Raw genomic sequence first — 12,418 nt, forward strand, 5'->3', positions numbered from 1 at the left:
GGGGCAAGAAGTGGGGGGCGGTTCTCGGCTTCCAGAAGAGTGGGTGGGGAAGGGATCCTGGAGACAACAGGTTACTCGGAGGGCGCACGGAGCAGGCTGGGCTCCTTGGTGGGCAGAGCCTGGGGTGAGATGGTGGCTGGCAGTGTGGTTTAGTATAACACGGGTTCACAGTAGGTGGAGCTTAGGGCCCTCGGGCTTGAGCGGCAGGCTGAGCTCAGGGTGGTCTCTTGCCTGGGCGGATGCATAATTTGTTTCAAGTTGGACTAGTCTGGGGGGGGAATCTGTCTGCCTAGGTGGGGGGGGGGGGGGGGCAGGTGGTGCTCTGCCCTTGGGTAGGTATTCTGGGGAACTGGGGCCCTCAGTGGTCTGGGTCCCCAGGCAGGGGGACTTACGGTGGACCAGAATCGCTTTGGGTTGCAAGACAGGGCCGGGGTATCTCATGGGGTGCAGAGGTCCCGGCCTGCTCTCCCGCTGCGGTCCCCGAGAGCACCTTGTCACCTCCCAGGATGTCACCGAGGAGCCCCGACAGCAAGGCATCACCCCCTTCCAGAGCCTCCTGGCCTGGACATGGGGTGGGGGGTGGGGGGCAGACGAGGGGCCTGGCGCCGCCCTGAGCCTACCTGGACCCCGCGGCGAAGGGCACGGCAGTGTGGGCGCCGGGACACCGCAGCCTGCACCCCCGCACCCCACGGCACCCCCCCCCCCCGCACCCTCCGTGAATGGCCACACACACTGGCTGACCCACGGCCGTTTGAAGTGGCAATTTTTTTTTTTTTTTTTTTTTTTTTTTTGAAAACGGGTGCAGGCGAGGAGAGGCGAGGCGGGAGCGCGGCCCTAGATGGAAATGCTGTTCTCTATCAGCACCGGGTCCAGGTAGTAGTAGGGGACCGGGAGGTCCTTGTTGCGCTGGCGGATGTCGTGCGAGATCCGGGCCAGGCGCTGGCGGAGGACCTCCATGCTCCTCCGCGGGGCCTCCTCCACGAAGTGGATGTCAGGGAAGTGGCCCAGGGGCCGCTGCGGACACGGAACCGGGCAGCTGCGACCGACCGGCCCCCGGCTCCCCGCCTTCCGCAGCCTGCCCCTCCCCTCCCCCCCTTGACGCCCCTCCCCCAGCCCCCAGCCCTCCCTCCGCCTGCCCCCCGGGGGAACCCCACCGCCGGCCCCAGGGCACCTTGTCGTCAGGCTCCCGGCTGAGGGTCCAGAGCACCAACAGGGTGATGCACGTGGTTTTCACATCCGGCAACGTGTCCATGTAGCTGTCCCGAGTGGTCAGCCCCTTGGCCTGCATGGGTGGGTTCCTCATGGACGACGGGAAGTTGGGCATCCAGGCGGTGTACTCCAGCTGGAGGTGGGGCAGCGGCGGGGGGAGGCGGGGGTCAGAGAGCACCCCGGGACGCTGGGGCTTTCAACTGAGCTAGGGACGGAAGCTGGGACTTGGCGGGGAGGAGGCCCGACCAGGGATGACGGCTGAGGTTGGGCTTGAGGTTGGGGCCGGGGCTGGGGGGCGTAGGTACCTGCCCGGTGTTGACGGCGGCGTGCTTGGCGGAGCAGGTGTAGATGACTATAGTGACATATCGGATCAGCTCAGGCACTGTTCGCAAGCACTGAGGGAAGCCTGGGGGGAGGCGGGGGGGGGCCGCGGGGACGCCCAGGCGGCGTCAGTCCCGCCTGGTCCCCGATGGCCGGCAGAGGGCGCCAACAGGCCCGGCTCCCGCGGGACCGGCCCACACTCCAAGCTGCCACCTCCCTGGGGCGCTCATCCCGCCCGCTTGGCCCTCCTGTGACCATAACTCCAATCCCCTACCCACTCACCCGCCCCCGTCCAGACCACCTTGGGAGGCGGCCCCAAGTGGCCTTGACCAGAGGTCCTCCGGAGCAGCTCCGGGCACCTGTCCGGGGTCGGGCCCTCCTGTCTCTTCCAGCTCCCTTAGGGGGGCCTCTCTGGTCCCAGGACTCAGGAGGGGAAAGGCTTTGGGAGAATCCTGGCTTTCCTGCCCTGACTCAGCACAGTCCCCTCCCACCACACACACACACACACACACACACACACACACACACTCTTCTGAACCTTTGCACTCACGCCAGATGGATTTCTCAGTAGCCTGGCCCTTGGTCTCACACCCAATGTAGTTGCCAGCTTCTCTTATTCTCTTACCTGTTACCCGCCCCCCCCCCCTCGCTCGCTCTCTCTCCCTCTCTCTCAAAATAAAAATAAACTTAAAAAAAAAACAAAACTAAGCTGATCTTGCAGACGCCTCCAGGGCTCCCTCTAGGGTTCAGGGTAATTCCAACCTCCTGAACCAGGGCCCGCGACTGTCCCCCCGCTCACGGCTTCAGCCTTAGTTCAGCCCCCCAGAGAGCCTGGCCAACCCCCACCCTCAGAGCAGTAGCTGGGGCCTCTGAGCTCTCGGTGCTCCCCCTTGCCCACTCTGGCTTCCCACCCAGAGCTCCTCAACCCCCCCTCCAGCCCCTCCCGGCTAACCTCCCCGTCCTGCAGGTCCTGGCCGGATGTTAGCCCGGATGTTGCATCTCAGCATGCTGCTCTCCCCCTGCTCTCCCTCCACCCCCCGCCCCTCCTCCACCTGGATTAGGTGCCTCCCCTGGGCTCCCGCACACGGCCCCGCCTGCAGCAGTCCCGAGGTAGTATAATTGCCCGTGTACTTGAGTGGGCACCCCACCCTGGAGACCGTGAACTTGAGGGCAGGCACCTGTATCTCTCCTTCCCTTTGCCTCCTAGCCACCAGCACGGCGTCGTCGCATCACAGATGCTCACTGAATATTGGTTGAGTGGTACCCAAGTGATGACCTCAGGATGTTCCTTCCCGCCCTCCTGGGCCCTCCCAGCCTCCCCACCTCCAGCATGCTCCAGCCTTTCCTGTTTGAGCTCATGCCCCGTATCTCAGTCCACAGAGATGACCCTGCCCCCCACCCCCAGCCCCTGAGTTCACGCATGGACCCACGGGCAGCCACGTTTCCTTCCCCAGCCTGTCCGAGACTTGGCTCCCTCGGTCCCCAACAAGACCTGCTGTGGCCCAGCCGGGAGGGCCCATCCCACGGCCCCGGGCCCCTACCTGAGCTCTCACGCCCTAGCAGGCACTGCTTAAATATCTCCTGCACCCAGGACTGCAATTCTGGGTCACCCTCCACGGCTGCGTCACACGGGTAATAGTAGGTGATGATCTCGGTCACATACCTGATGGGGGGGGGGCAGGCCTCAGTTTGGATCCTCCTCCTGCCCTCCCCACTTTTCTTACCTCCCCCAGGATGCCCTGGCCTTGGCCGCCCCAGGCCTGGGGGCGGGCACGTGCTGTGGGGCAAACACAGCATCAGACCCAGGCTCGGGTCAAGTCCTTAAAAGCTCCCTGCGCCCTGCGAGGGCGTCCGCCCGAGTGCCACCCACTGCGGGCCCGGCCTCACCTCTCTAGCGCGTCCCACACTGCCAAGGAGTCGTCTCGGTAATAATATCCCGGCAGGTCCTGGACCCCACGCTCCACAAAATCATTGGGGAGGTAGAGGCTCTCATAGGTGGTCTCTGACAGAGCCCGCACCATCACCTCCGCAAAGCCTTCCAGGCCTAGGGACATGCCCTGTCGGGGAGGAGGCAGACTCTGAGGCTGGCAGGGCCTCCCTGCTGAGGGTCACACCTGTCACACACACAGCCCAGCGATGCCCCTCCAGCCCCTGCCCCGTGCATGCCCACACTCCGGGCCAGCACCCCCCTCTGCACCCCTGTAAACCGGTCCCCTCCGGCCGTGCCCCCTCCCAATCTCAAGTGGGAAATTCGGCTTTTCGTCTCCCCACGAAGGCCGGCAGGGTAGCAGGTGCCTTGCTGGGCTCGGGGCACACGTCTTACCCTGGCAGACAGCCCCCCCTCGTTGAGGAGGAGGGCGCGCCCGATGCTGTTGATCTGGATGGTGTAGCGGGTGTGGGGGACGAGGAGCTACGGGAGACAGACCAGGAGAGAGGACCACGGTTACCCCCCAGAGGACGGGGCACCCCCTTCCTTGTGCAGCGCTATGCCCTCTGACTTCAGGAAGTCCCCACCCCGAGCCCGCTCTTGGGGGTCCCTGGCTGCCTCCCCGAGTCTCAGTGGAGTCCCTCTACCTGCTGGCGAGCCAGGTGCCTTTCTGAGGCCCCCGGGGCCAAAGCCGTACCTTGTAGAGAGGGTGACACATGGGCAGCTGTCTCAGCATGGCCAGGCAGAAGGCCTCCGCGATGAGGTGCGTCTCCAGCAGGTGCGAGATGGCCTCGTGGCAGTAGAACTCGGCGTAGCGCACCCACGTCTTGGCCAGCAGCCAGTCCCACTCCGAGTCACTCGGCAGGAAGATGGGGCTCTCGGGTCCCGGGGTCTGGCTGAGCTGGGGACGGGGAAGGAGGGAGAGTTAAGTGAGGACACACACACACACACACACACACACACACACACACGGGCCCCCCCTGCAGGAAGGAGGCAGAGAAGAGCCGGAGGAGGTAAAAATGCCACTCCATACACTCAAGGCCCTCTGGTCCCCTGAGCACACCAGGGCCCTTCCTCCTGCCTCCCATTTGTTCTTGATGTCCCCTCTGCCTGCAATGCCTTCCCCCCCCCCACCTGGAAGCTCCCACTCATTTCTTAAGAAGCAGCACAAGGGGCACCTGAGTGGCTCAGTGGGTTAGGCATCCGACTCTTGATTTCAGCTCCAGTCCTGATTTCTTGGTTCGGGAGTTCGAGCCCCGGGTCAGGCTCTGTGCTGGCTGTGCGGAGCCTGCTTGGGACTCTCTCCCCGCCCCCCGTTCCTCCCTTGCCTGTGCTCTTTCTCTCTCTCTCAAAATAAATAAACTTAAGAAAAGAAAAAGAAAAAGCAGCTCACAAGTTGCCTGAGAAGCCTCCCTTATTTCAACCCCACAGTCGCCCTGTTCAGCTGCAGGAGTTGTGCACTGCGCAAGGGTACCTAGCCCCTGGGGCAGAGGAAGTCCCCGGAATCTAGCCTATGCTGTTCCACTAATGAGCCAGGAACATCAGAGTTTGGCTGAACCCCCCTCCCCTGAGGGATGTCTTTTTCTAATTTGGACATGATGCTGGTGGAGGCCCCTGGAAACATAGTACCTCAGTTCCCTTTCCTGCCAGGCCACTCTCTCTCAAGGCAGCGGCCACGTCTGATTAGCTCAGTGTTTCCAGCAGAGGGCTGGCCCACGGCAGGTGTTGGCTTATCGAGCAAATGGATGACTGGACCCAAAGAGACAAGCTTGAACAACCAAGCACATCCCCGTCTGGTCACCTCTGTGCGCACACACCCAGTGTGCCCATTCTACGCACGGGGACTTGCACACAAGTGCACGCCCAGAGACCCGAGTTCGTGCACCGGCATACAAGCATCCAGTGGTCTGTAGGGCCACCGGGGCCTCAGTCCAAGGCCCACACACAGGGCCACACACCAGGCTCTCGCGTTGGCAACACGCTCACACAGCGGCCCCCCGCCTGCACCACAGGCACCTGGATGGCGATGGGCATCATGTTCCCTTCTGGGCCAAAGTACAGCAGGCAGAGCGGGGCACAGTGATGCTGCTTCCTTCCGTTGAGCTCGATGCTGGGGATGCCTTCCAAGATGCGGTAGTCGGCCAGGTAAATGTTCCCCTTCTGGAAGGGGGCCGAAAGGGGAGGGCAGGTGAGCGCCAACGCGCCGGACCTGGGACTCACGCCTTGGGTGCGGAGTGCCCCGCGCCCCCAGGGGGCAGGGGTTGGCCAGAGACCAACTGAATGCAGGAGCGGAGAATGCAGGAGCGGAGGGCACTCTGGGGGCAGCAAAGGTGGGTGGGGAGAGACGGGGAGGCCAGGGATCCCCTCCGGATGGGGCCTCACCTCCAGCTCCGCTTGCAGGCACGTTCCCTCGCCCAAGAACGGGGCCACCATGTCGTCCGTGACGGGGAACTTGTCTGGGATCCGCGTGCAGCGGCGGAGCAGGCCTGGGTTGATGCCGTTGAGGTACTGATACCCAAAGAAGCTGTCTTCTGTCCAGTGCTCGGCCACGTACTCTGGGGAGGGGGAGACGGTACCAAGTCATCCTCAGGGACAGAGAAGCGTGGGGCTGAGGCCCTGGACAGAGGAAGATCGGGGACCCCAGAGAAGCCCCCAGCCTCCGCTTGAGCGGCTGGAGGCGCCCAGGGCGGCATTTTCCCTGAGGCCGCCAGGGGGCGCGCCCGCCCTTCTGGTCCCCTCGGCCTCGGCTTCACCCCCGCGGCCCGCCTCCCGCGGCCCCGACGGGCGTCCCGCCTCCAGCGCGCGCCCGCCGCTCCTCCCGCCGCGGCGCTCCCCGGGTTCGGTGCGCGATGCCCCTCGTACCGGAGATGATGGACTTGTTGGCAGGGAAAATTTTCTTGATGTCCTTCAGCCTCTTCCACGACTGCTTGCAGTCCACCAGGCCGCGGAGTTTGAAGCCCAGCGCCCTAGGGACGGGGTTCGAGGGGGAGACGCTCAGAGAGGCAGCCGCCAGCCCCGCCGAGGCCCCTGGCCGCCTGGCCTCCGGGCCCAGAGCACCAGGTCCTTCTGCGGCCGGGGGTCTGGCGCCACCTCCCGGGCTCCCCGGGCCTGGCTTCTCAGCTCTCTGCCCTCCCGGATGGCGATCTGTCGCGAGCTCCTGGGGGGGGGGGAGGGCTGCGGTGGAGGCGGGCGCGGAGCCGGGACGGGGACCCCTCACTCGCTCACACTCACATGGGCCCCAGGCGGAAGAAGAACGAGGCCGTCTTGATGAAGGAGTAGCGGAGGTTTGAGTTCAGGAACTTGGTGGCCTTGATGTTGATGAGAATCGGGAAACCGGGGATATAACCATTCCACCTGTGGGAGAGAGTGCAGGGCTGGGGCCTGGCACCTGCGGAGCCCCGGGGGAGGTGGAGGGGGCAGAGCCCAGGGGTCAGCCACGGAAGGGGCCCCAGGGCAGCCTCGGGTCCTCACTCAGGCCGGTTGGGGTTTCTCCGCGCAGGCGGGCGGTAACTGGGGATGTGCACGTAGTTGGGTAGGCCGGGAACGAAGACCCTCCAGCTGCGGTGCGGAGAGAAGCCGAGACTGTGGGCCCTGATGCGCATGCACCAAGCCGGGCCGAAGGCCAAGCCATCGCCCCGCGCCCTCCTCACCGCCACCACCCCCTGACCTCCCGCAGCCCCGGTCGCCCTCTCCTCACTGGTAGAAGTCCTGTTTGGCTCTGATCTCTTCCCGGCGGTGCTCCAGGAGGATCGGCAGCGTGTCGTCCGCTGTCGTCTTTCCTGCCGGGAGACCAAAGAGGAGGCTCAGGGTCTGACCCCCGCCCATTTCAAGGATCCGAATTCAGCTCCAGCCCTCTAGACTGGCCCTGGGGCCCCAGACCAGGAATGGGAAGGTTTACCCAGGAAGAGGGGGCGCGTGTCTCCTCCCAAAAACTCAGAGGAGAGGATCAAGGACCACCCTCCGCCCCCTCGCTCTAGGAAGCTGGGTGGTCCGTTTTCTGGACCGACTAAAACGCTATTGAAGAACAGTTATTTAGGGCTTACTACGTACCCGGCACTTTGTAAACACTTTACTTCTGTTAATAATGTAATCCAGGGGCACCTGGGTGGCTCAGTCGCTTAAGCGACCGCTCCTAATCCGGGCTCAGGTCATGATCTCACGGTTTGTGAGTTCAAGACCCGCCCCCCCCCCCCCCCCCCCCCCCCCGGGCTCCGCACTGACAGCACAGGGCCTGCTTGAGATTCTGTCTCTCCCTCGCTGTCTGCCCCTCCCCCACTTGCTCTCTATCACTCTCTCTCAAAATAAATAAACTTAAAAAGCAATCATAATTTAATCCACACAGGGACAACCTTGCAAGGCAGGTGACTCTTTGTATAGGCCGGAGAGCCAGTTTCCACAATTCCAAAGTCCAAAAGACCGTAGAAATCAGCTTCGTCTTTTCCACAAGTTAGGCACAAATACCTTGGTGGGCAGAACCCGAGGCTCTACACAGTCTTTAACTGAACTCACTTGGTGTAACTATCCATAGTTTTGGCTGCAGAAATATTCATATGTTTGACTAGGGGATGCGCCTATGGATGTAAGGCATAACGTATGGAGCGTGTGAATGGTATATATCGGTATAGATGCATATGTGCGCACATGCTCTAAATGAAATCTGAATTTCAAAACACCCCTGGCCCCAAAAGTTTCAGCCAAGGGACCAGATCGGCGTGTTCATTTTACAAGGAGGAAACGGTCAGCTGGGCTCCGAACTTTGTCGGACGTCCCGGCGGGTAGTCCCAGGCTGGCACGTTTCTACACAGCAGCCCCATCATTTTCCCGTGAGGCCCTCCTCGCCACCCTCCCCTTCCTCCACGTCCCTCAGCTTATGCCGTGTTCTGGGTGGACAGTGTCCAACCCGGAGACCCAGCTCGGCTTTATCCCCCCGGTGAGGGGCCCAGCCAGTGACTCAGGCCTCCCCGCCCTGCTCTCCCCGAGGCTGCCCCGCCCGGCCCCATTCCTGGCCTTCCCCTGCTTCCATGCACTCAGACCTATGGCTGCGGGAAGATGCTCCCGCCCCCCTGTGAGGCTCTCCCCTTGGCCCTCCCCACCCTCCCCCAGGCCTGCCTTCCCCCCCCCCCCCACCCCTGCCTCTTTCCCCAGCTCGCTCAGTGCCCCTGCTGCCGGGGACACGAGAAATGGAGGAAGGTGATCAGCTGCCTGGGGGGGGGGGGGGGGGAGGAGAGACCCAAGCCCCCGCCCGCCCCCCATGTCTGTGCCCTGCCCTCCTGTCCACTTTGAGGGAGGCTAGACAGAAGCTGGGACGGTGGGGCCAAGATGACAGAAGAGGACAAGCCTGTAGTCCCCATGTAGCAGCCGCGTATCAGGAAACAGAGCCAAGGCCACCAGACAAGGGCGGTGGCAGGGGGTGGACGCAAGGAGCTTAGACACTCCCTGTCCCTCTTCCAGGGCAGTAACCGAGTGACTGGGAGAATAGCCCGGCGGCCTTGACCAGGCACCAGGGAAAACCCAGCCTCGTGCTGGGCCACGATGGAGCCTTGATGGAAGGGGGGGGGGGGCTTCTGGAGCAGCACTGAGCCCTGCTAGAGATATAAGGTGTCCTAATGGGGTGGTAGGGAGGCCTTTGGGGCCATAGGACATCCCCTCAAGTCCACAAAATGCGCAGTTAGACGCCCAGGGCTCCTATGACAAGGTTCAGACCCTCACGCTCTGTCCTGTGGAGACGTGTTGAGCGAACACGGCTTCCTGACAGAACGTGCAGCAGCTGGGGCGATGGGGCCTCCCCATCAGAGTGACGAGGCCTCCTGCTGCAGGGACGGACCTCGCTGGAGTCACGGGGGGGTCTTTCTGGAGCGGCAGACACGGCACGTGGCACGGACAGGGCACCCGAGGCCCGTACTCAGCGCAGCCACAGGTCTCCGCAGTGGCGGGAGTCAGGGGTAGGACTGCGGGGGAGCTAATGGGGAGCACGCTTGTCTCAGCCCGGACCTGGGGTCCTGAGACCCTGAGGGTGGGCCCAACCTCCTTCCTGTCTGTCCCTGCAGGCTGCAGCCCGGCGCTGGGCCCCGCGGCGGCCATGACCCAGGGTGATGCGCGAGAGCGTCAGGTGTTCCCGGGAGTCCCTGTGGGGGCCCGGCGGGTGACAGGTGGGAGCGAGGGGCCCGGCGGCACCGGGAGGGGTGCCGAGGGCTTGCCTGTGGCCTCCCTGAGCGCCAGGGTCTCGTAGCCATCCATCCACTGGTAGGCGGGGAAGTGGTACACACGGCCGCCGGGCGCACAGATCTGCACGTAGTTACAGTACCAGGAGTTTTTGGGTAAGAAGGAGTGACGTTCCTTGTGCAGGCGGATGATGATGAGCTCCCCCAGGTCCTGCTGGCACCGGACGGTGTATTCATCCACCTGGCCAGGGCACAGGGCCGGGTGAGCGGGCAGGACTGGCCCCCGGCCCCTCGGGCCTCCCGCCCACCGATCTGGGCCCTCACCCAGGCTCCGCTCTGCTGAGGGGGTGCCGCGCTCACCGCGCTGGGCTGGGACGACTCGATCGGGATCTGGTTTCTCCTCCCCCCAGTCCTAGTCGGCCCGTCACCTGCTGGGCCCTTCTACCCAGGGCTGAGCAGGAAGGATACCCCCCCCTCCATCCACAGCCACCCTCCCCAGGTCCCACCCTCCCGCCCTCCTCAGCCACTTGAGGCTGCAGGAGGCCATGCGGCCCCCCAGGGGGTGGACCCCAAAGGGGTCCAGGTGGGGTCCAGGGCCCCCAGACCTCCTACAGGCTTAGAGCGAGGCAGAGGTGGTCCCGCCAGCCCCCTTTGCTCCTACTTGTCAATGAAGATGTGGAGAGACAGAAGCGGCCACATAGACAGAGTGCCCAATTAAGAGGATGTAGAGGCAGGTGGCTGGACCTGACTCGGAATCAGGGCTGAGGGACCAGCAAAGGGTGTCTCCCATCATGGAGCAGGCGGGCCCCGCTGGACAGGCTGGTCTGATGCCATTTTAAGCCACAGAGAATCCAATGTGCATTTAAGCCAGTTATGATGGAACTTACCTTAGGAAGAGTAAGGGTGGGAGGGAGAGGCATGGGGGGGAGGCCGAGACGAGGGGTGTGGATGAGTGATAGAGAGGAAGCGAGAAGAGGTGAGAAAAGGCAGGGAGAGAGGAGAAATGGCCACACAGGGGCGGGAGGTGACAGACCGGGGATGAGGCAGGATGGCCCAGAGAGCAGAGACCCCTGGGAGCCAGGTCTGGGGGGAGGGCGGAGGGGGGAAGGCATCTGGAGTTGCCCTTGGGAACTTTCAGAGCCCCCCCCCACCACACGTACACACACATTCACCCCCAAACACACTCCTATGCCACACACATACACACTCACACACATCACACACACTTACATACACACACCACACACAGACTCACAAATCACACCCATGCACACACACACATGCCCATACTCACCGCCCCAGTTGCAAAGTCTCTCCCAAAATGGTTCAGCAGCTGCTTGTGGCTCTCTCCTTGGGTCCCCACAATGGTCAGCGAGATGGAATCCATCGTGCCCGACAAGAGGTCGGTACCCGTGGCCACCTTGACTTTGTAGGTGGCCATGGCTACTCCTCAGGAGGCAGGAGGGAGGGCTTGAGTCCAGACTCCTCGGGGGCCGCACGGGGGCCCAGACCAGGCAGGGGAAGCCAGACGGGGAGACGTGGACGGGGCCAGCCTCCCGAGAGGGAGAGGTGAGGCAAGGACGTCTGGCCCCCAGGGCAGCTCGGAGCCCAGATCTGCGCGCTGGGAGCCGGGCCGGCAGGGCGCTGGGCCTGCTTCTGAGAGGGCGGACCCAAGACGCCCTGGATGAAGGAGGCTTCGGGGCGGGGGAGCCAGTCCAGCCTGCGCCAGGGCCCCAGGGAAGTTAGGGGACAGGGCTGGGCGGGGCCCCCAGATCTGTATCAGCCTAATAAGCGCCTTCCTTCTGCCCGCCCCCATGGGCCACGGCACAAGACACCCCTGCCAAGCAGACCCATGGGCAACGGGGTTACCAGCCTTGGTTCCGGGGCCCCCAGCGGGGGGAAGCGAGGGGACGGGGCCCGGCACAAACTCGCCGTCCAACGGGCCTGCTGCCTGGCCGTTCCTCTTCGGGCCACAGGGCAGGCTGTGGCCACAGAGGGGAAGGCTAACTGATCCTCCTGCCCCAGCGCCCTTGAGAGAAAGGGTGACAGGTGCCGACCTTGACCTCGGGCCGCTAGGGCACAGAGAAGCTCCAGAGAGAGGTGATCAGGGAGGGAGAGAGGGTGTCTGTCGCTCTTTGCAGGGCCAGGATCCGCTGGGGAGGAGGGGGGGCATACAAACATAGATAGTTGACAGAGCAAAACTGGGGGCACAAGAAATACACTAAGGGGTGGGCATGTAATCTGTAGTTTAATCATTACGGGATTCTACGCCGCAATTAAAAAAAAGAAGAAGAACAAACCACGGTGATGAATCTCGCAAAGATTATATTGAGTGAAAGATGCCAGGCATAACACAAAAGGGTACACGCTGTATCATTCCATCGACACCAAATTTGAGAACAGACGAAACTATGCAACCCTTTTGTTTTTCAGTTTTTTTATGTTTTATTTATTCTTGCGAGAGAGAGAGACAGAGCACGAGCAGGGGAGGGGCAGAGAGCGAGGGGGACACAGAATCGGAAGCAGGCTCCAGGCTCCGAGCTGTCAGCACAGGGCCCGATGCGGGGCTTGAACCCACGGACCATGAGATCATGACCTGAGCCAAGATCAAGATTGGACACTTAACCAACTGAGCCCCCCAGATACTCCTCTTTCATTTTATAAAGTACTCATCCTCACCTCCCCCACCCCACCCCACCCCACCCCCAAAAAAAACTGATGAAGCTAAACAGAGGATTGGAATAAAGGTTGGGCTCCAAGAGACTTGGGCTCGTCTGGAACCAAATCATTCCTTCCTGCC

General features: G+C 62.9%; 1 protein-coding gene across 1 annotated transcript; it reads right to left on the minus strand.

The window, feature by feature from the left end:
• Positions 1 to 812: 812 nt before the first annotated feature.
• On the minus strand, positions 813 to 11,059 carry ALOX12B (arachidonate 12-lipoxygenase, 12R type). The gene is made up of 15 exons (XM_047833230.1): positions 10,913 to 11,059; positions 9,655 to 9,859; positions 7,155 to 7,236; positions 6,929 to 7,015; positions 6,689 to 6,811; positions 6,320 to 6,423; positions 5,840 to 6,012; positions 5,474 to 5,617; positions 4,155 to 4,358; positions 3,854 to 3,940; positions 3,418 to 3,587; positions 3,072 to 3,193; positions 1,515 to 1,615; positions 1,172 to 1,342; positions 813 to 1,014 (listed from the first exon to the last, which is right to left on the minus strand). The coding sequence occupies exons 1-15, from the start codon at positions 11,057 to 11,059 to the stop codon at positions 835 to 837; spliced, it is 2,100 nt and encodes a 699-aa protein (XP_047689186.1). The 3' UTR covers positions 813 to 834.
• Between the last annotated feature and the right edge of the window lie 1,359 nt (positions 11,060 to 12,418).

The sequence above is a fragment of the Prionailurus viverrinus genome, chromosome E1 (assembly GCF_022837055.1).
Source record: "Prionailurus viverrinus isolate Anna chromosome E1, UM_Priviv_1.0, whole genome shotgun sequence".
In the NCBI taxonomy this organism is placed as follows: Eukaryota; Metazoa; Chordata; class Mammalia; order Carnivora; family Felidae; genus Prionailurus; species Prionailurus viverrinus.